Source organism: Pipistrellus kuhlii, unplaced genomic scaffold (assembly GCF_014108245.1).
Source record: "Pipistrellus kuhlii isolate mPipKuh1 unplaced genomic scaffold, mPipKuh1.p scaffold_m20_p_14, whole genome shotgun sequence".
NCBI lineage: Eukaryota > Metazoa > Chordata > Mammalia > Chiroptera > Vespertilionidae > Pipistrellus > Pipistrellus kuhlii.
The window spans coordinates 9980116-10003423 of NW_023425449.1; the positions used below are offsets into that span (position 1 = coordinate 9980116).

Here is a 23308-nt window from a genome sequence, read left to right on the forward strand (position 1 = left end):
CAAAAGGTATTGTCAGGCACGCCTCTATCTTCCCTTTCCTCCCCCTCCCCCCCGGGAATGAAACTCTATCACATGTCCCCCGAGGTTTTTGTCGTTCAGACTAACCAAGTCCAGATGGTTTTCGAAAGTACAGACATCGTGGGTCGCAAAGCACTTGTAGTTTATCTCCTGAAACACGTTCTGGACTAAATCACAAACACCCGCGCCCCGAAGGACTCCCCCCACACTCTTCTCCCTTGTCTGCGCCATGGCCTTTCTGTGCTAATGAACTTGTAATTGTGGTTTAATTACTGTTTATTGAAAAATAGCTGCACACAGATCCGTCTCCATGGGAGACGTAGCCCAAATGTTGAGGCCATTTGTTTCTGGTGCAAAACAGCTAATAAATGAGAAGAGTTTTTTTTAAACATTGGGAAAGGAACTTGTGTTTGGTTTGGGTTTATATATTTGGGGAAGTAGATCATTTCTTAAGAGAGCGGATTTAAATATTGGAACGGCACTTCCCCCCAGGCCAGGCACATGGTGATGTGCACAGAACCACAGCGTCATAAAAAAAAGTTTATTAATGGTGATTTGATGGAACACCATACCAAAGAGCTGTATTCCGAAGAACTCCTCAAAAGGAAAGCTCGGAATTGCTTGTAAATTCCTGCAAATGTTTCAGAGCTCTGTAAACCCATGGATTATGTATTACCTCATGTTTCTGAATTCCTGCCTTGGGCAAATTGCCAATTTAGCAACTAAATGACAGTTTGACAATTCTAATAAAAGCCAGCCTCGTTATCTTTGCTTGTATTCCTTTAGGAAGAAAAAAAAAAAAAAAGGAAAAGAACAGGAGAGGGGAGTGAAAGTGATTGTGATTGGAAGCTTCAGTGAAGTTGGAGTTGAATTTTATTCATAATAACATTTTATTAAATTGCGTAATAAGATGCTTGCCTGCTCTGTTTTCCTGCCCCTCTGAGAAGCTGGCCTGGGAGCCGGAGAGGGGCCAGGTCTGCCTCCAGTGCTGCCCCGGGAAAACCAGAGTCACCAGGGCAATTACTAAGGATTGTTTGTCATGTCCTGAACTGTGGCTATTATGAAAGAAGTCTGAGCAGTGTGAGATGCAAACGCTGGCCTCCAGGAATTTATTTTAGAGGGAGCAACGGCCAGGCACACAGGCAATTCAATATAAGAGACTCTGTGAACTTACTAATAAATAGTTGACCTAGCTTGGTCGCTTTAATGGCATTAGGCAGGTTTCTATTTTCCTTACTCATGTCTGTTTATACTATTCAGCAGGTGTGCAAGCAGCACTTTACTTGTAAATGTTCTAGCAATTATATGATTGCTTTTTCTCTCTCTCTTCCTCTCCTTTAATTCTCCCTTCTCATGCTTGGACTGAGTGTTAGAACCTATTTTTTTTTTTTAAAGCCAGCCATGGCCTCTTGCAAATAGATAAAGCAGAACTAAGTAGCCAGTGCACCTCTCTCTCTCTCTCTCTCTCTCTCTCTCTCTCTCTCTCTCTCTCTCTCTCTCTCTCTCTCTCTCTCTCTCTCTCTCTCCTTACATTATGCATCTCTTGTTTCCAGGTTGGCTCTGTATAAAAGCAATAACAGTGTCTGATCAGTGATATTTTTGCTCTGCATCGTTTGCCTGCTTGTCTTTCTATCGTTTTGATTGGCTGACTACGGTGTTGGAAAATGTAGACAACATTGTTAGACTGAAATAGAGTTTCTTTCTTTTCCCCAAAGGAACAATCACAGATTATCAAATGTGCCTCTAAAGAGCACGTCTAAAGCTGATATCTGTTCTTTCCCAGCTCCAGCTGACTGCCTGCCGCCAGGATGGGGAAACAGAACAGCAAGCTGCGCCCGGAGGTCATGCAGGACTTGCTGGAGAGCACGGACTTCACGGAGCACGAGATTCAGGAGTGGTACAAAGGCTTCTTGAGAGACTGCCCCAGCGGACATTTGTCGATGGAAGAATTTAAGAAAATTTACGGGAACTTTTTCCCTTACGGGGATGCTTCCAAGTTTGCAGAGCACGTCTTCCGCACCTTCGATGCCAATGGAGATGGGACAATAGACTTCAGAGAGTTCATCATAGCCCTGAGTGTGACATCGAGGGGCAAGCTGGAGCAGAAGCTGAAATGGGCCTTCAGCATGTATGACCTGGATGGAAACGGCTACATCAGCAAGGCAGAAATGCTAGAGATTGTGCAGGTATGTAGCCCACTAAAAGGCGTGATCCTATAGAATAAAAGTCTAGGTGGCGTCAGGCCCTCATGCGATGACCTCGCATGACATCACAAGATGGCCATGTGCACAGCAGAGGCAGGGCCCAGGGCCACTCCGCGTGGTGAGGCCTGGGGTTCCCAGAGCTCTGTGCGGCACAGAGGAGGACGGTCCTGGTGGAGGAGGCAGGTCGTGGTAGAGGAGGGCAGTTGTGGGCAATCAGCCTGGCAGGGAAGGGCAGTTGGGGGAAATCAGGCCAGCAGGGGGGTGGTTAGAGGGTGATCACGCTGGCAGGCAGAAGCAGCTAGGGGCAATCAGGCAGGCAAGTGGTTAGGAACCAGAGATCCAGCTTGTGAGAGGGGTGTCGGACTGTTGGTTTAGTCCTGCAGGAATCGGAACTAAACAAGCAGTTGGACATCCCCCGAGGGGTTCCAGATTGGAGAGGGTGCAAGCCAGGTCGAGGGACCACCCCCACCCCCACCCCCGTGCACGAATTTTGTGCACCAGGCCCCTCTAGTATATATATTCAAAGAGAAGAGCATGAGCTACAGGTTAGAATTGGAAGGCAGGTACACAGTGTGGCTCAGTGCATATTTTGCCTACCCACTGTTTTTGAGAATGTTGAATCCACATTACTAAACAGGGAGGTTGCACATAAAAATGCAGATTGCTTGGCATCTCTTGAAAACTCAGGAGGTCTGGCAACTCTGGGCCCCCATTCTTACCTGGCGTAAGTCACCTGGGGCTTTGCAGTGACTGCCCCCCTACAGATGGACATGTAGTCTGTAGTTTGTCATGCCCATCCCTTCATTGCAATGACCTGCCTTTTGAGGCTATATCTCCTGCAATTGTAATTTAATGATCAAACTGTGGCCTGGGTTCCAATCTTGTCTCTTTCAGTCACTACCTCCGTGACTTTGATCTTGTTCACCTATGTGAGCTTCGGTCTCCTCACCTGTAAAATGGATCTGCCAGCAGAGCCCACCTATGTTGTGGGGTTATTTTAAGATTACATGTGACTTTCCAGGTTCAGTGCTCAGCACAGTACCAGCCACTGGTAAAGCTCGTCATCACCATCATTCATTTCCATCTTTATTAGACTCTTGAGTAAAAGCAGGGAATCTCTAGCCCTGGTTCTGTCTGGTCGGAGATACACACATAGAATGGGGCCTCCCTCCCTCATTTCAGCAGGAGGCACTCCATTTCCTTTCCCCAAGTCATTCACCCAGAGCCAACTTCCTGTGCAGAACAGGAGGGACCCTGGTGTCGGCCACATTCTCCTCGTAGGAGGGGTGGGAAAGGAACAAAGAAGCTATGGTCATGGTAAGGTCAACGTGATCAGCAGTGAGCGGGACCCAGAGACAGACCTAAGGTGACCGGGACCCGGAGAGGATCAGGAGAGCCCCAGCTGCAGGCAATCAGAAGGGCCAGGAGGGCTGGCGGTTGCTCACTGTCTTGGCAGATGAGTGGGCACAACAGGGAAGCATCTGGCTATAGACAGCAGGTCCAAGAGAGTGGGCATTTGGCTTCCTGGTGGGCTCATCACAGAGGCCAGCACTCGTGCCAGGACATCTGGGTTCAGAGGTAGAGCTGCAGTCCCTGGGATAATGGGGGTGGGGGGTGGGGGAGGCAGCCAAAAGAGTCTGGAAGGAATGGGGGTGGATGAACAGGAGACAGAAAGGCTCCGGCTGCTGAGGGAGAGGGTGGAGGTGTAGCCCTTGCTTTCCAGGAACCAAAGAGTCAGAAAGACTGACTTGTTAGTGAGTCTTGTGGCCAAGGCCTGGGGCCTGCTCCTGCCAGCGGGACAGCAGGTAGAGTGACACAGGGCGAGGCTGTGGGAGCAGGAATTCAGGTGATGGTTCTGTATTAGGACACTCGCCAAGACCCGCCACTGGTTCTTCTTTCTGCTTGGGCCATCAGTGGCTCTTCCTTCATCCTGAGCAGTAACTATCCGAATAAATTGTGTTAGATTGGCCCCTCAGAGGCAGGGATCTTAAACAAAAATAAAGGATTTCTCCCCTGCCCCAAGGATAAATATATAAAAAATATAATGTCTACTGTAAAAGTATGGGCAGTATAGAAAAATATAAGAGAGTATCATTGCTAATAATTTTCTAATATATTCTCCTACTCCTATTTCCATGCATTTAGAAATATCAGTTTCACAATGTCCATAAAATTTTGTATCTTGCCATTTTCACTGAACCTAATAACACAAACATTTCTCATGTTATAAAAACTTTTCATACAGATATTTTAAAGGGCGCAAAGGAATCATACACTATAATATACTTGATTTTCCCTTATTGTTGGATATTTAGGTTGTTTCCAGTTTTCATTATTACACGGAATATTGCAACTTTTAAAAAAGAAAGTAACGAATAATTCTTGTGCGTGAACATTTTCTATATTTAGGATTATCCCCTTAGAATAAATTCCCAGAAGTGCCGTTACTGGGCTGAAGGGAATGAGCATTTATCTCTTTGGCTTGGATACCCTCTGCCAGATGGGTTTTCCAAATGTTCTCCCAAAGTGAGGGAAGGGTGCCCTGTATGGTTTCATTTTTCCCATTTTTCTTAATCTTTGCTAATGGAACAAAAAATTAAAATGTAAAAGCAGCTTCATCTTATCTCTCCTTTTTTATCTGGGAGCGCTGTGTCCCCTGAGGGACAAGGACATTCTCCTCCTGAAGAGACCTGCTTCCTGATGGGGATCTAAGAAAAAGGTGCAGCCATGGTGTCATCTTCCATTGAACATTTTTGCCCAGTTCTCCCGGCCGTCCTGGTCAGTGGTCTGGTGGTCAGTCCTGATGAAGAGAAAGACCCTCTAGAAAGCAGTGCATTCACACATCCATTCCGCACCTGGGATGAAGCACCTATTAAGAGGCTGGTGCTGGGCGTCGTGGTAGAGGGAGGGAAATAGGCTCTCTGTGCTGTGGAGTCCAGCTGCGAGGGAGAGCAGGGAGGGCGGGAACTCCGCAGAGAATGTGCAGGAGGGGCCAGTCAGCACTTGCTGAGTGAACCCCAGCTGACTTCCTCCACATCCAACATGGAATGTAAAAAGTGATCACAAAGGGAAGGAGCGTCCAGCCTGCCAGGCCTCCTCTCTGTGGAGTAGCTCACAGGCCCACAGGAAGTGTCCAGGTCACAGCTGGGAGGGCACAGATTGCTGAGTACACGCATATGCCCAGAGTCTTTAAGAAGCCTGCGAACGGAAAGCTCAAATTTCCTCAGTGGTTCCCTACACTGCTGCACCCTGATGGTTAATATTCACGATGGTAGAGAGATGATATTGCAGCATTGCAATGTGACTTCCAAATTGTCAGTAAAATTAAATTAAATTTAGAACCATTTTCCTATTAAGGGCTGTGCTATTCTATTCTGCTACTTTGCAAACTCACAATGCATGTATTCTGTCTCATTCTTATGTTAATTCCCAGTTTTCAGTGATTCTGAATTAGAATCTACTCTAAGATAGTCCCAAACTTCATGCTTTATTCCCAATGTTGGAAGGACTCCGATAGGGACTCTGTCATACTGAACTATTAATAGTTTCCACTTGCTGCTATAACAGATTACCATTAACTTAGTCACTTAAAACAACACAAAGTGATTATCTTACAGTTTTCGAGGTTAGAGGTCTGAAATCAATTTCAATGGCCTAAAACTCAAGATATCCACAGGCTGTGTTTCTTCTGGAGGTTTTAGGAGAGAGTCTGTTTTCTTGCTTTTCCTAGTTTCTGGAATATTCCTTGGCTTGTGGCCCTTTTCATCCATCTTTACAGCAAGCAACAGTGGATTGACTAAGTCTTACTCATACTGCCATTCCTGTGTGTATCTCCTCTGCTTCTCTCTTCCACTCAGTTCTCCTGTCTGTCCTAGACTGTAGTTTAGTGGTTAGTAGTATATTGGGATCCCCAAGATAATTCAGAATAATCTCTAAATCTCAAGATCATTAATCACATCTGCAAAACTCCTTTTACTATGCAAGTACTGAATATTCATAGGTTCCAGGGATGGACACATTTTGGGGGACCATTATTCAGTCTACCACATATGCCAAAACACAGTTATGCTCCCTTTTAAGAAATAATTTTGTGCTTAATGAACATCTGGATGAATAAGGAAAACCATATGCAGATTTATTTTTAGAGTCTTAAATGAATATTTTTACATTCATGTGTTTGTTTAAGTGACAAATTTAGGGACACGATTTAAGCCCAGTATTTTATCATTTCATTAAAATCGCTTCTCAGGAGTCTTAAGCCAGATAACAACTCTGACCTTTTCCCATGTTACAGCAGATCCTCCCTTCCCGGTGGGGTCAGCCCAATGCTGCAAGAGGATGAAGACTCCTTTCTTCCCTGCAGTTCTGTGTCCCCCAGCCCAGCCAGAGGCAGGTCTGAGTACACACACCCATCACAGTGCAGGCTGTGTCTGAAGAAGGGCCAAGGAGCGCATGAGTGGCATTACCAGTTGGGCCATGAGTGCTTAGATGTTCTCTGTGACCTTGCAGGTGAGGGAACACTGAATTTAGGGATCCATCAGTGGAACCCCAGCACTTCCAGGGAGAGGATGTAGGAAGAACATGGAGGTCAACTGTCTCCCCTTCTGTTCTCAGAAAGTAACGGAGACCCTTGAAATAATGGTAGGATTGCCATTGGTTAGGAATGATCAGTGTGTCCAAAACAAAGATGAAGTGGGAACCAAAAGAAGAATTGGCATGTGAGAGCTGACGTCTTGGTCAACATTACCTTGACTCCCTCTTTTTCAATCTCCCTTTTCCTTCACTTTCTTGGGCGGGTAACTTAATCTTCCTCTTCGTTGTTTTTATAATTCGTGAACTGAAACTATTTATAGCACTGGACTCACAGGTCATTGTAAGGGATAATTAGTTATTACAAGTAGAGCACCCAGAGCAGTACCTGTCATGGATTGTTACTCAAAAAATGTTGGCTGCTATTATTCTATAGAAGTTTCCAGAGCTTCTACAGAATGTTTCCTATAAAATAAAAGGAGGTCATTTCTCATTTATAGATCAAGGCAAAAGAGAATTTTCCACTAAGTTTTAAGTTAAACTTACCTTGTCATAAAATGTATGTTCACAATGAAAAAGGAGGTGACCCAACTAAACCTCCAGTTGGTGGAACTCACAGAAGTTCTTGGGTTTCTGGCCTTCTTCACTTGTTTTCTTTCCTGCTAAATACCAGCCTGTCTGGGAAGAAGCTAAAATTTTCAGGCTACTCTGATGTTCACCAAACTCAGATAAAAGAAAGATCACCTTTCTGGGAGAGAATGTGATTGAAGCTTGGAGTTCCCCAAATCTGAACTGTGTGTGGGCTTGAGCCCACAGTAGCACTTCATGCATTGGGACTGTTTGGGAATGGCCTGTCTGTGTTTGTTCTCAAATTCAAGTGCCTGCCTCCAGAGTCCTCCAGTTGCCTCAGCCCCCCAGGGCCAGCCTGAGGCGCAGGCAAGCTATCGATGGCAACTGCACAGCCACCCAAGGTGCAGACAAGCCACCCATGGTGGCTGCCCAGCTGCCCAGGGCTGCCCGAGGTAACCAGGCCAGCTGAGGCTTGTGCTGCTGCTGCCATCAGTAGCAGCAGCAGAGGTGTGATGGTGGCATCTCCTTCCTCTGATCACCAGTCTTCTTCTGCCTTTGAGGGCTCCTGGACTGTGAGAGGGGACAGGCGGGGCTGAGGGAATCCCCTCCAGTGCATGAATTTTCACGCACAGGGCCTCTAGTGTTAGAATAATTTCTAATTAGCATACTTATTATTCGGATGTTGGTTGCTTTAAAAAATACTTGGTGTTCAAATAACTGTTCCTACTAATAATTCCGGATTAATTGGCACTTTTGATGAAGACAGAGTGAACTTCAGAATACCTTTTCTTTACCTCTTCACACCTTTTGTAGGAATGAAACCTGAAAGAAAGAGGTTGGGTGTGCACTGGCCACCCATCACAGAAGATTTCATTTTTGTTTCTTTTAGCAGTAGGGGGGAAATAACTACTCTTCTGATTCACTCATGTGATGAATAAGGCATATAATTACAGCAACCAGATGAGGAGGGAGCGAGGCAATGGTGATGGCCATGTAAAGGTTTGACCTCCAGGAGCACCAAGCAAACTCACCCAGTAACCCCACCTGATGGCCAGAGCCCCAACTGTGACCATTTCAGACAACCAGCTTGTGAATATTCGTGCCACAGAGAACCAAAGTAAGGACCAGACAGTGCTGCACATCCTTTTCAGAACCACTTCTGAGTGCCATGTGAATTTCTCTCCCAATAATCTTTTTAAATTGGCATCGTAGATGCTATAATCCTTGGGGACCTGAAACACTGTGCTCTTCTGATTCTGGAAAAAATAAATTGGGGTGGGGAAAGCTTCTAGTCCATTGTGATATGCCCCTGGGAATTGAGCTCCACACTCTTGCCTAATTCTCAGTTATGAATGTGGACCACAGATGTCACTCTGGAATGCAACTTAGATTTCTTTCCTGCAGGAAACTCTTGAAAGCAATCGCTTATACAAGTGACTTTCTCTTAGAGCTTATTTAGTGCTTGCTTATTCGTTGTGTTTGGTGTTTCCTTTTCTTGCTAGGGGATTGGTCTTATCATGAGAAGCCACTCTATAGTTTGTAACTCTTCGCATCGACTGTGTCATCTGGCACCGTGAGTGTGGCCAACTTCCCAAAGGCAGCCCTCTGGCTGTTCCCTCCCGGTCTCCTCTGTGGACTCCTATTCCGTTTCCTGTTTCCTCTAAACATAGATATTCCCAAGCCGAGTTTCAGCCACTTCACTGTTCTTTCATTCCCTCCAAGAAGTCTCATCTTCTCAGTGCATGTTAAGGGCTAGGCATAGTCATAGTGTTCTCCACGCTGTATTCATTTCCCAAGGTTATTGTGACAAATTACAATAAGCGGGATGCTTAGAACAACAGAAATGCTTTCTGTCCCAAGAGAGGAGGCCAGAAGTCCAAAATCAAGGCGTGGTTTAGGTTGGTCCCTTTCGGAGAATCCCGGGGGATATCTGTCCCATACCTCTTTCCTAGCTTCTGGTAGTGGCTGGCAATCTTTGGCAATTTTTGGCTTGCAGGTACATCCTCCAATCTCTGCCTCCATCATCCGTGGCATTCTCTCTGTATGCTGTGTCTAAATTTTCTTTTTATTAAGGACGCCAGTCATCGGATTGATTGGGGCCTGCCCTAATCTAGTATGATCTTATTTTAACCTAATTATATCTTCAAAGACACTATTTTCAAATGAGGTCACATTCACTGGTTCAGGGTAGACGGATTTTTGCAGGACACCAGTCAACCAAGTACACATGCATGATCTCACTTCATCCTCACAACAACCTAGGCCCCATTATAATGAAGAGACGGATTCTTCCTAAATCTTCACCTCTACTATGTCTGTTAATGGGCATCATAAAATGTTACACCAGTGCTTCAAGGTGCACATTCCAAAAACACTCATTGCCTTCTCCCCATATGTGAAGGCCTACAGCACAATTCCAGAATGTCTGCTTAGGACAGGAAAAGGGTTATTTGGAAAAGGCTGTTCGAAACTGCCTTTGTGTAACACTTTACTAGGTGTACTGCTTAATAATGCAGATTATTTTTCTTCAGAAAATTTGACATATGGAGGTTTAAAGCTTGTTGTCAATACCACAAAATAGCATACATATCAAATCGCATATATATCAACGTATGTGTAACTCTATCTACTGGGAAAAAAAATCCACATTATTAACACATAGTACCGTATATAAGATTGAATAAATATCAATTGCCCATATCTAAACTGATGGGTACCAACACTGACTTAAAATAAGAGTGGCTCAAGGAATAATAGATTTAAGAAAATATTAAGGCTGTTTTTGTCTTGATTTCAGGATGGATGAATGGGCTATTTACAAATAAATGAAGTTTTTGTAGGGGTGGGGACAAAATGAGTTTGCTTTTTTTCAAGAAAAACTGTATCAAGCATGTCAAACTCACAGCCGCTGGGCCAGCTCATGCAGCCCACTGGCTGCAGGTTTGACATACTTGCCTTACAGGAAACCTAATATAAGAATGAAGTTGCTGTGGTTGAAAAGGGGTAGGGCCTGTATTTTTCCCTTATTTTTTCCCCAACTGTAAACATACCTAAAACACCGTGGCAGGATATTAGAGAAGCTAATTATTTAACATACTAGAGGCCTATTGCATGGAGATTTGTGCAGTAGGCCTTCCTTCACTTGGCTACCAGCACTGGCACCCAAGACCCAGGCCTTCACTCTGTCCAGAGTTTTCACTCCAGCCTAGAGTCTTCGCTGACTCTGGCCAGAGTCTGCAGGCTTCTCGCTGGCTCCCCTTCACTCCAGCCAGATTCTTTGCTTCGCTCGGCTAGAACGCTGCTCCTGTAGCTCCCTCCACCCCTCGCCCTCCACCTTATAACAAGTGTCCTGCCCCACCTGGCTGCTCTGTGCTTGGAGCAGCTGGGGGCAGGGCTGCTGCCATCTTTGTCCTACTGATTTGCATATTAACTCCTGATTGGCTTGTGGGCGTCTTGGAGGAACAGTCAATTTACATATTTCTCTTTTATTGGTGTAGATTCTTATAATTCTAAATAAGAAAGCACTTACACCATTCCAGATATGTAGATATTCACCCGGTTTTAAAAGTGTTTCCAAGAAAGACCCTTGTGGCCTTTTTTCCTGGTATGTAATAGCCTTCGATGCAGGGTGCTGGCCTTTACCTGTAATCCAAGAACAGCCCTGCACGGCTTAACTTCTCTTGCCCTTGGTTGGTTGTTGTGGGGCCTTGGATGTCCCTCCTGTTTGAAGACCCAGCCTGGTTTTCTTCAGAGAGAGGGTTGAGCCTTAACTCTTGGAATTGTACCTGCTCCCTCCCCCAACAGAATTTATGAATTAGGGTGTGAGTCCTTCCTTCCCAAAGGGGAAGACAAATACAGGCCATGAGGAAGCTGGTAAGATGTCTGGCTACAGGGCCTGTGAGGGACAGAGCCGAAGCTGGGCCCCAGAGCTCTGCATTTACCCAGAGACAAGAATAGGGTTCTTCAAGTTTAATTAAAAACAGGATGTCCCTGCTGGGCCTCTCATTGATGTTGCTAAAAATAAAGTAGGGAAGTAGCCTGGCTTCTTCTGGTTTAATCCCATTAAATTTGGGGGTGAGGGTGGAATTGGAGCTAATAAAAGACATGATTTGTTTCAGATTGCTGTCTGGAGTTGTGTCTTCTCCCTCCTTGTGCTCTGGAGTCCTGGATTTGGAAGTTCTAATGCAATCAGCTCTGGGTTGTTGATGCCGTGGGAAGCGAGCAGAGGAACAGACAATTCCCTAAATGTGATTTTGCCAGGCTGTCACCTACTTACTCTGGAAATCACTGGGTCTCGTCACCTCAGCTCTTTGCTCACTTCTCTAGTACCACCCACGTCATAGGCCTGCTTTTATGTAATTCCTGTCTGTGAGCTGATGCACACTCAAAACAAACAAAAACCAGCAACACTTAGTCCGAGGGCTATGAGAGCCATCTGCAAATGTGAGCCTCTTAAAGGAGCCCTCACTTCCTCCTCAACCCCACAGTGTGCTCCGACATTAGCTTCTTGCTCCATTCCAGAGCTCCATTTTGCAAATATAGTCATGGAAGAGCATCCTGACTTTCTTTGTGGGCTTTTTTTTTTTTTTTTTTTTTTTAAATTTTGTATGAACCTGTCCTTATTTCTCTGTCCCAACCCAACTCCTTTTGCCTACTAGCTAAGGACTAAAATTCTTGGAGACTTTCTGTTGAGTGTGACAGTTCGATATTCCTGGTACATTGTCTCATAAAACCACGCATCTTCCTTTGAGGCACTGCTTTCAAAAATAGTTTTACATTCATTTCTTTATTTTAGTAATGTTGCTCTGCCTTATTTAAAAGTAAAACCATGATGACAAGGATGGAGTAGATGATAAGGCCCGGTGTAGAATAATTGATCAATAAATATTTGATGCATGACAGAGTGAATAAGTGAATGGCTAAGTATGAGGTGGGAGAGTAAATGAAGAGCTCAGCAGATTTCAGATGCATCCAGTTTATCTCAAGCCCGAGATTGCATAACTATTTAATCCCAAACTTGGGTGACAGGTTGTTTCCACGGGAGGATATTTGGGAGCTCACTGAGAAGGAATGTGAGACAAATGCCATCAAAGAGAAGAGCATTGGATGGAGGGGCTGCTTGCCAGGGAGCAGACCAGGGTTTGCACTTGCAGAAGGTCAGGTCTTTGCCATCCTGAGGGACCTCACAGGAGGCCACAGCTTACCCCAGCCCATCGCTCAGGCCTGAGGAATGCCATCTGCAGCTGTTACACCCAGATTTCCTGCTCCCCAAAGACCACCAGGGAGCCGAGTCCGATGCAATAGCAGAAAGCCTGCTCCATGCTAGCATGGGCTCTGTCCCACTTACACCGACAGCGGCATGGCAGAAGAGTACGAGCTTCAACAGATCAAAGGGTTTTATAGGGGTGATGATGTCACTGCTTTGGCTGACCCCAATTGGTTGGGTAAGGGCTAGGGTCCAGTTACAAAATGGAGGCTCAGGAGTTTCGCCCTGCCCTCTCATTCCCAGGAGTTATCCCCGCCCTGCCCTTTCATAGCCTTCTCTTAGCAGCGCGGTCCTCAGAGGTCAGCATCAGGACCACACAGGAGCTTGGTAGAGATGCGGGATCTCACGCCCCCAGCCCACCCTCCTGAGTCAGATCCCGCATGGTCATGATCCCCAGGGCATCCATATGCACCCTACGGTGTGACACTCAGGGCTCCGGGGTCTCCCCGCCAGCTGCCCCTCCTGAAGGCTCTCAGTGCTGACATGAGCTCTGCGGCTTGGCTTCTCCTATTCATGACTGTGCCTCTTTTCCACAGCAGACCAGCGGGGACAGGGTGGCTCCCTCTGTGAAGCGAGGAATTTCCCTTCAGCTCACCCATGCGTTTGGGAAGTGTAATGACGGGGCTACTGTGGGCCCCTCCACGCTGTTTCTGACATCCCACGCTGTCGTTTGTTTCTGCCTCCAGGCGATCTACAAGATGGTCTCCTCCGTCATGAAGATGCCTGAAGATGAGTCAACCCCGGAGAAGAGGACGGAAAAGATCTTCCGCCAGATGGACACCAACAGAGATGGTAGGAGGACCAGGCCACGTGCCTTTGCTCAGGGTGGGGACTGCTGGAGGGGCTGGGCGTTCAGGCCGGGAAATGCCGCTCGAGGATAAGGAATTGGCCAGGAGGACCTGGCTCAGGGCCCTCTCTTTGTAAAAGGAGCTCATGCTGCCTGCTCCCCGGTGGTGAAGTTCCGAGGAGGATGAGGGTGGGGACAAGCCCAGGCCACAGCAGGCTGGGTCCTTGCAGGACAGCTCATCAGAAAGTGGAGAGGGGCTTGACATGCTAGCCGGACCCCTGTAGCTTTCACTTCGGCTGGCCAGGGGTTAGCGGACCCTCCTGCACATGCTCTGTGTTGGGTTGCCTGGAGCCCAGTGGGTTCTCACTGTCGCAGGATGGGCAGGGATGGGAGGGGAGTGATGTGGACATCAGGTTCTTCCCGGAAGGTGCCATCCCCCCAATTCAAACCCAGCAAGGGGCTGCAAGCAAACCAAAGTGGAGGGAAGGTTGGATTTCAAGCTCAGAGCAGAGGGAAGCTGTCACTGTTTCAACTACTGCATGAGCCTAGGCATAGCTTGCACAATGAAACCAAGACACACAGTTTAGGGGGCTCCTGCTCTACAGATTGAAAGTAGATAGATAGATAGATAGATAGATAGATAGATAGATAGATGATAGATAGATGATAGATTGATCCCCGCCTTTCTCCTTCATGTGGAAAAAGGCAAGTTTGGTTAACCAAGAGCTAGGACCTGGGGAGGGGCTGTGGCTAAGCAGAAGACGTATTTTGTTGGGGTAGACGGTGAGGGCTCCCGTAGAGGGCACCCTCCTGCCTGGAGCTGGAATTAGGTGACCAATAGAGCAATAATAGAGGGCAGAGGACCGAGCTTCATTGAAGGATGTGGCTCCGTGGGCGTGGGGGCCAAACCCACAGCAGCAGCGAGCAGGGCAGCCAGGCATCGGTCCTTGGAGGGCCAAGGGGAGCACGTCCTGCCAAGAGGAAGAAGAGGGCAAAGCTAAGGAGACAGGCCCAGCAGCTCCTCCCAGGGAGGCCCCCCAGGAAGCACCGGGAATGGGGAGAAGCTTGGCCTCCCTTCTGGAAAGGGCCCGTAAGAGGTTGGCCCCAGGTGGCTGAGTCCTTCTCTCCCAGCCAGGCAGCCAGCCTAGGAGGAAAGCATTCTGATTGATGGGAAGGTCCCAGGGGGCACCCCCTGCCTTGCACACACATTCCTTTATTTTCCTTACGTTGGTGGGGGTACAGCTGTCCTAGAGGGGCCCTCCCTCAGATATCAGCATGTCCCACCTCCCCATCTCACTCAGCAAACCTAAGTAACCCAGGTGACTATGACATCATGGGAAGGAATGGCCTTGGTGCCATCTTAGAGGCTGAGGGGACATTCCTTCCACAAATACCGAGAGAGCCGATCCAGGGTACCTGCAGCTGGAGAAGCAGGAGGGCTGGGGTCAGGGCAGGGCCACCTGCCAGGGCAGGCACATGGGGGCTCCCAGGAAGAAGTGTGCCAGCCAGGGGCAGGGCTGGCTCTGCAATCCTGTGCAAGAGCTGCCCCCTGGGCCTCCCACTGGGAGGGTGGAGGTGTTGGATGGCAGGGAGCAGGGGAGCCATCACTGCCTCCCAGATGCGGTGGAATGAGTTCTCCAGCTGCCACCTGCGGCCACTCACCTGTGTTCCCTCCTCTTGCTTCCTAGGCAAGCTCTCCCTGGAGGAGTTCATCCGAGGGGCCAAGAGCGACCCGTCCATCGTGCGCCTCCTGCAGTGCGACCCCAGCAGCGCCGGCCAGTTCTGAGCCCGCGCCCATGAATCGTAGAGCTGCTTGTGTTGTTCCCTTTTGATTTTTCTTTTTAACAATTTTTTTTTTCTTTGCCAAACAATATTGATGGTGATGCTGTCCCCCCCGCAGTCAGAGGCACCTCCCTCCATGCTGCTTTCCGCTTCTTTCATCGTGGACGCTTCGTGGAAATGCCCAGAGCCCCAACGCCTCGGGGAGCGCATGGACCGTGCTGTCGTGCACAGACTTTGTGGTGTTCGTTGCTCTGACGACTTTCATTGTTTTTATGATTATTTCCTCTTGGTTCTAACGTCTCTGTTCCAAAACCGAAGATGCGGGGAGGCAGGAGAAGGGAACCCCATCTGGCGCAAGCTTTGAGGGGCTTGATTGGAAAACAAACTCCCCCATCCACCCCCCGTCTGTTGTCACACATGCCCCAAGGGGTGATGGCACCAGATGTGGGGTCCCCCGCCTGGGAATGAGGAGCCTTCTAGGGCCAGGCTGTTAAAGGGGCCTGGGGAATTCCCCCCACAGGCCTGCTTCCACCCACCCCCTCCTTTCCAGCAGGCTGTAGTTTCTAAGCTGTGAACATTTCAAGATAAAGTAATAGTGGAGAGAAAAAGATGGCTCAGCTATTTCTTCACAGGTTTACACGAGTTGAGCTAAGATGAGTTTCTTTGGAAAGTGATCACAAATGGTAACTTGTATCCCAAGACCAGACCCATCTTGTTGCTTCTTGTGATTTAAAACAAAAACAAACAAACAAAAAAACAAAAGAAGAATGCTGTATATAAAATATTGGGTATTGCAGACCAAATTAAGTGTTTCGCCTTGTTTCAATGAAATGCATGTTTAGTGAGCACTAATCCAATCTTATTACAAAAGACTGTTTCTGGTAGCTTATTGTGAAGTAAGCCAATTATAATGAATGTCTATGTCTTGTTTTAAAGTCATATCTGTCTTTGCACCAATGCACCAATCAGCAGGTATATTTTATATATTCCAGAACAGTACCGAGTCATCCTGAACTAGCCCAACCTTAATGTTGAATGTTTTTCCAGAGTAGCAGTGCCTGGAGAATAGAAGCAGGGCAGGCCGAAGTGGGGACCCGCAAATGGAGCGCCAGACTGTTTACCTTATGAGAGATGTGAGGTGACGGGTGGCCCCCCAGCCCAGCATCTGGTTGGCAGTATCACATTGGAGGTGTCTGAGCAGATGGACATTCTGTAGACCCGGGAGAAATGTAGTATAAATTCTCAGGACTTCCCACTGGTTTGGTCCTCATGAATGGTTAGGGAGTCGTGTCTGGGAAGATGACTTTCCATGCCCCAACTGGCCCTACGGAGTCAGGGGGCGGGGGGACAATCATCTGATTCCTAATGAAGAAGGCACGGGCAAGTGCATCTGTGATTTTCAAGGCCCACGATGGAGAATCCAAAGGTGTTTTCCATCGCCGTGTTCTTTGAATGAAGGTTTCTATTTCCAGAAGCGACAGCACAAATTTGAGCTGCTAGTTTGGTGACCTCGGGCCCACTAGTTTGAATTGAAAGTTAAGAGTGAAATTTGCTGATGACAGGGGAGCCATATTTCAATAAGCAGGAGGCATGAGGAAACCCAAATGGTAGAGGGGGAAACCTACCCCAAGAAAAGGCAGAAGGCCCCCAGTGGGTCTGTCTCCTGCCTTGCTGTTTCCTGAGGACCACAGAAAGGGAGACATCATAGCCGTGAGGAAGATGATGCTGAGCCCTTTCTCACCTCCAGATTCTTGTGTATTTACTTGAATCCACCTTAACCGGTAGCAAAAATCCAAATTTGTGTGGTTGACCAACATGAACCTATTTTGCAGGATGAAATTTGAGACGTGGACTCCGTAAAATCATTTTAATCCTCCTCCGAGTGTGAGTTTCTCACAATTGTTTTACACGGAGACTTGCCAAGTTCCTCCATGGCCCGGGTGGGAAAATCTAGTTTTGGAAAAATAGGAGATTAACCTAAGACGTGAGTACAGAGTGAGGGAGGGGACCAAGCACCTCTATCAGTAGTGTCCAGGAGGCACACCTCACTCTCTCCCCACCTTGACTGAAGACCAAAATCCTCCTTTGAGTTCTCCTTAGAGCGTGGAGCGAGCTCATGTCTGGGAAACCCACCTGGGCTCTGTCCTTGGTCGTGATATCTTGCTGAACCAAACTCACTTTGTTTCCTAGAACCCGAAGCCGGAATGAGGAGCAGGGAAGAGGGTCTCCAGCTGTTTAGGAAAGAAAACAAGAGCCAGACGCACGGCTAATGAACGCCGACACGCTGGGGACATACAGAAATAGTCCTCATCCTGGCCTGCCATTGACCCTGTCTGTATTTTCTCGAGGGTTGTTTTTCTTCTCCTCCTTCCTGGGAAGGCCTTTGCAGGACGAATGCAATGCACTCGTTTTGGCCAAGGGACCCTGCAGCACTCAGAAAGTGGGATGCCTGAAGGTTTATGTCACTCCTGCGCCGGGCTGTTCATTGTCATTGCTGTGTTGAGGGATGGATTCTGCTCTGTCTGAAATCAAGCCAGCCTGTGATATTCAAGGGACTGGAATAAAGTGGTTTATAAATTGAAGGATGATACGGAGTGGTTGACTCTTCATATCCCTGTTTAGGGTCGGGAAAGGGTGCCAAGGGGGCTGTCCCACCCATCTCTGTGCCCCAGGGGGCACAAGTGGATTTAATCATATGCATACTTATAAACCCATCATTTGGAATGGACCCGATATCGGTTGACTTTGTGTCGCTCTAGCTTGGCAGTCAGGCACGTTGAGTGTTTAATGGTTGTCTGGAACATGAGGTTTCCATGCCGAAGCTGCCACTCCAGCTGAATCTGTGCCTGTGTGAGGGTCCAGGTGCCTGCTCTGGCCTCTTCCTTCTGGGTACAGTTTCTGCCCTCAAGAGACACAAGGAACCAGGGTTTCTGAAAGTGGGGGCAGGGGGAAATCAGAGAGGCTGCTGAGGCCCAAGCCCCATCCAAAAGCATCCTTGGTCTACACTTGGGCTTCCGTACTTCCCTCCACTTATGGCCTTCATGTTCTCACCTCTCCTTGCTCACACCTGCAAACCCTCGTTCTAACATTAGGTGCAATGGAAGGAGAAACTGAGGCAAGCTCTCCTCCTCAGTGGAAATTTGTGTTCTCCTCTTCCCTCTCTTCGCCTCTCAGTCTGGAGAAGAGTCAATAGAAAAGATGACATGATACAGAGCTCACACCCTCAAAGCCACTACAGATCAACTGTGCCTTTGTTTTTTGTTGATGTCGTTGGCCCTGCCTCCAGCACAGAAAGCCATTAATGTAGGGGAAAAATGGCTGGGTGTCAGCTGTAGAAGTTGCTTCATGGGCCAACTACACCTCATGTTAGAGTTGAGTTGGCCTGGAGTGGAGTGTTTTCCTACATTATACGTTTGCTCTTTATGGACCACAATGGCCCTGGAGCACACGACTATGCAGCATGATTAGCAACATGTCATTCGTGGCAGCGATGATGAGAAGGTGGTGGGAGTGTCCAACCTAATTAGGAACCTGTGGTCCCACACTTATTGTGAGCCAACCTAGAAATTTCCGGCAAATTTCCAAACCTGAGGCTCCTATTTACAGGGCATTGTCCCAACCCCCCAACCCAACTGGATCCCCTCATAGCCTAGTTCAGGCATGGAGGGTACACTTCAGTTGAGGAGGAGATGGCGTGTTTGTAGTCTTGGGGCACGGCTACAGTGTTTGGATGGGTTCAAGCCTCGGACTCTTGAGAGGGCACAGTCCTCTTGGGGCGACGTGCAAGTCCTTACTTGGAGGGCAGAGCCTCCCCACTCCCACCCCGCACAATGATAGCTTGAACCTGTGGTCTGAGCACATGGCCCATGCGTCTGAGTGATGTGGGCTTGATAGAGTTCAGGTGCATGTAGTTGAGTAGATTCGAAACCCGTGAGAATGCTATAAACATCTTGACCACGCCCTCACTTTGCCTCGTGACTTCAGCTCTAAAATAAAGATGGCTTGTGAGTGTCGGCGTTCTCGGGAAGCAGCGTCCCACGGAGACCCAGCTTTCATTCTCTTATCTGTCTTTTCTAAGCCTTTTAGCCACCCCCTCTCAGGGTCACCCTTGGCCATGCCAGCAACATGGGGAGATCAGGAAAACTGTTTGGGAGAAACAGAGATGCTTTGCATTTGCCTCTCCCATCTTCGTCAGAAGAAGCTCAGCACTCTCCCGAAATTTTCTGCTTTTCAAGATGGCTGAAGAAACAAGAGGAAGAAAAAGATGTTCAAGCCAAGGATCTAACCAACGGTATGTTCATCTCAGTTTTCTCTATTCTAGTACACCGACCGCGTGTCAGGACGTAGGTATTCATATGCCATGCTGGTCCCAGGCATCCCTGGGGTTGCAAACAATGATCACTTTGAGAATATTCCACAGAGTGTAGTTAACTCCCGCCGTGGTCGGCAAACTGTGGCTCGTGAGCCACAGGCAGCTCTTTGGCCCCTTGAGTTTTTAGCAAAGGCCAGCTTAGGAGTACCCTAATTAAGTTAATAACAATGTACCTACCTATATAGTTTAAGTTTAAAAATTTTGGCTCTCAAAAGAAATTTCAATCGTTGGACTGTTGATATTTGGCTCTGTTGACTAATGAGTTTGTCGACCACTGCCCTAGGGCAGCTCACAGAGGGGTTAGGGGTTTGGGGAGGTTTATTTCATGACTTTTTTTTCTCCACACTATTCCAGGAAAGTGGTAGACCAGAAAACCCCCTCAGGGAGTGTTTTTTGTTTGATTGAAATATATTTTTATTGATTTCAGAGAGGGAGAGGAAAAGAAAGGTAGAAACATCAATGATGAGAGGGAATCATTGATTGGCTGCCTCCTGGAATATTTCATGACTTCTTTTCCCCACACTATTCCAGGAATGACTTTTAAACCATTCTCCAGAAGAGATAGTGAAACTACTTCAAAATTCTGGACAGCTCAGCTTGCCAATCCTATTCAATACTCATAGCTCTGCCATCAATGTATCACACACATGCAGACAAATGGACAGACTCTCTCTCAAAATGTACCTTTCCAATATCAGTATTTAATCACTTTTCTGGTCTCACATGGAGTGTTCAATGCTGGCCCCACACAGAACCATGCAGTATATACATGGAGTTGTATATGTGTGTGGAGTTGGGGAGGGGATAGGAGTTATTAGCAAAGAAGTCCACAAATCACTGGTAAGTTCTGTCCAGCACCTTAAACATGACTATGAAGTATCTTACACCTATGTTCGATGGCAAAGCAGAAGTCAAGTTCTTTCTTGAGTGGTACATGAGGAAGTGTTTGCTACCCAAGAAACAATTGGGTGATATTTGCCATTAGTAGCCTTTCAACACCTCCTTCCTCTCTTTTGCTACTTCAGGATGATCAGGGGTCCCTCAATATGCTCCCCAAATACCCACGCACCCATTTAGCAGAGCTCAGAGAAGGTGCAGGGATGAAAGACCTTCAGACAAAGGATGTATTATATTCATTAGGGTGGTAGACCAGAAAACCCCTCAGGGAATGCTTTTTGTTTGTTTGAAATATATTTTTATTGATTTCAGAGAGGAAGGGAGAGGAAGAGAGAGGTAGAAACATCAATGATGTGAGGGAGTCATTGATTGGCTGCCTCCTGCATGTTGGACCGAGCTCACAACCCAGGCATGTGCCCTTGATTGGAACCGAACCCGGGACCCTTCTGTCCGTAGGCCGATGATGCTCTATCCACTGAGCCAAACCCACTAGGGCCACTCAGAGAATGTTTAAATGTGAAAGTAGAGCCCACTGAATCTCTGTTAGAGAACCTTTTAGAAGGAATTGGCGGTGGTGTCTACAGGGGCCGGTTCAGATCTGCTGCTGCAAGAACCTGCTTCTGGAAGCACAGCTCATTGACATGCTCCAGCTGCAGCTTTTGGCGCCACCTGTATTCACTCTGAGCCACTCTTCCCAGGCTGCTTCCCGTCAATGACGGCCCATGATGGGGTTATTAGAAACAGACCAAGCTTACCCCAAATGGATTCTTCCCACCAGTGACCTTTGCTCAGGGACTCTCCGCTCAGGACCCAGGCAGTCTGAGGCTCAGGACCAAGCTTCCTTCCTTTCCTCTCTCCTTCACAGGGGTTCCGTCTGCATGCTGTCCCTGTAGCCTCCTGCTCATTTCCCCTTTATCCTTTACATGAATTCCCACCGATAAATCTGAACATCAAATCCCCTCTTAGCTTCTGCTTCTTGGAGGACCTGGACTGATGACAGTGTTCATCCCCTTCACCACTGCTACTGACCCTCTGAAACAGGGCTCAGACACTGGAGAGGGCAGCCTTCCCGAAGTGAGGTTCACATTTGGGGACCTCCCACTACATTAAAAAAAATTTTTTTTGTTCAGATTATTATTCATCTCCTCCTCAGCACCATAGATTCCCCATCCCATGCCCTTACCACCCCCCCCACCACTGTCTTCATCCATAGGTATAAGACTTTTGTCCAATCTCTTCCCACCCCCTCAGACCCTCTTCCCCCTGAGAATTGTCAGTCCACTCCCTTTCTATGTCCCTGATTCTATTATATTCATCAGTCCATTCTGTTCTTCAGACTTTTTATTCGCTTGGTAGGTATGTATTTGATGTCTTTTTATTGTTTATAATTTTTATCTTTACATTTTTATTCTTTTTTTTATATATTTTATTGATTTTTGTACAGAGAGGAAGAGAGAGATAGTTAGAAACATCAATGAGAGACAGTCATCTATCAGCTGCCTCTTGCACACCCCCTACTGGGGATATGCCTGCAACCAAGGTACATGCCCTTGACCGGAATCGAACCCAGGACCTTTCAGTCTCCAAGCCGACGCTCTATCCATTGAGCCAAACCGGTTTTGGCTTCTTCCTTCTCTTAAAGAATACCCTTCAATATTTCATGGGATCCTGGTTTGGGGATGATGAACTCCTTAAGCTTTTTCTTGTCTGTGAAGCTCTTTATCTGAGTGATAGCTTAAACCTTCAATTCTGAATGATAGCTTTGCTGGGTAGACTAATCTTGGTTGTAGGTTCTTGCTGTTCATCACTTTGAATATATCTTGCCACACCCTTCTGGCCTGCATAGTTTCTAGTTTCTGTTAAGAAATCAGCTGGCAGTCGTATGGGTACTCCCTTGTAGGTAACTGTTTTTCTCTTGCTGCTTTCAAGATTACCTCTTTGTCTTTTGTCCATGGTATTTTAATTATGTTTAATCTTGGTATGTTCCTATTTGGATTCCTTTTGTTTGGGATTCTGTGCACTTCCTGAACTTGTAAGTCTATTTCTATCACCAGGTAGGGAAAGTTTTTTTGTCATTATTTCTTCTAATAGATTTTCAATATTTTGCTCTCTCTCTTCTTCTGGCACCACAAAAATTCAGATGTTGGTACGCTTAAAGTTGTCCAAGAGGCTCCTTACACTATCTTCATATTCTTGGATCCTTTTTTCTTTTTCTGGTTGGGTGTTTTTTGTTTCCTCATATTTCCAATCTTTGGTTTGATTCTTGGGGTACTTTGATCTACAGTTGAGTTTCTGTATATTTTTTATTTCAGACAGTGTATGCTTAATTTCTTACTGGTCCTTTTCCATTTTTTTTGGCATTTTCATTAAGATCTCATCAAGTTTCTCAGCTGTTTTTAGAAGATTCTTGAGTAACTTTATAGATGTAATTTTGAACTTTATGTTGTCTCGTAGTTTGCTTTCCTCCACTTATTTCATTGGGGACATGTTTTTGTGACTCAGCATTTTGGCTGCTTCCCTGTGTTGATGGAGTGGCTTTGTGTGGTAGGTGACCTATAGGAGCCAGTAGTTCAGCCTCCCCAGTAACCTGAGGTAGACGCTCTTGGTACACCCCTTTGTGGGCTGAGTGCAAAATCTTTGTGTAGTTAAGCCTTGATTGTTGTTGGTACACTGGAATTGTCCTCCAGGCCAATTGGCTTTGGGAACCTGCTGTGTTTATAATGGAAGAACTGCTGCACTGGAGATATGCTTATGGTATAGGACTTGTTTCAGTGGGGCTTTGGTGCTTACTGAGTCTGCCTCTTGGATGTGTCACTGTGGATGTGAGGAGTTGTAATTTGGTGTCTCACACTTACCACTAGGTACACTGGCTTCTGGATCTC

General features: G+C 47.0%; 1 protein-coding gene across 7 annotated transcripts in view; it reads left to right on the forward strand.

The window, feature by feature from the left end:
- Positions 1 to 17739, forward strand: part of NCALD (neurocalcin delta) — a 268172-nt gene extending 250433 nt beyond the window's left edge. For all 7 annotated transcript variants that reach the window (XM_036436709.2, XM_036436712.2, XM_045581352.1 and 4 more), the window contains 3 exons: positions 1802 to 2204; positions 13275 to 13380; positions 15064 to 17739. In XM_036436709.2, coding sequence (XP_036292602.1) covers positions 1827 to 2204; positions 13275 to 13380; positions 15064 to 15161 — 582 coding nt within the window. In that variant the 5' untranslated portion in view covers positions 1802 to 1826 and the 3' untranslated portion in view covers positions 15162 to 17739. The remainder of the gene's footprint in view (positions 1 to 1801; positions 2205 to 13274; positions 13381 to 15063) is intronic.
- Positions 17740 to 23308: the final 5569 nt, after the last annotated feature.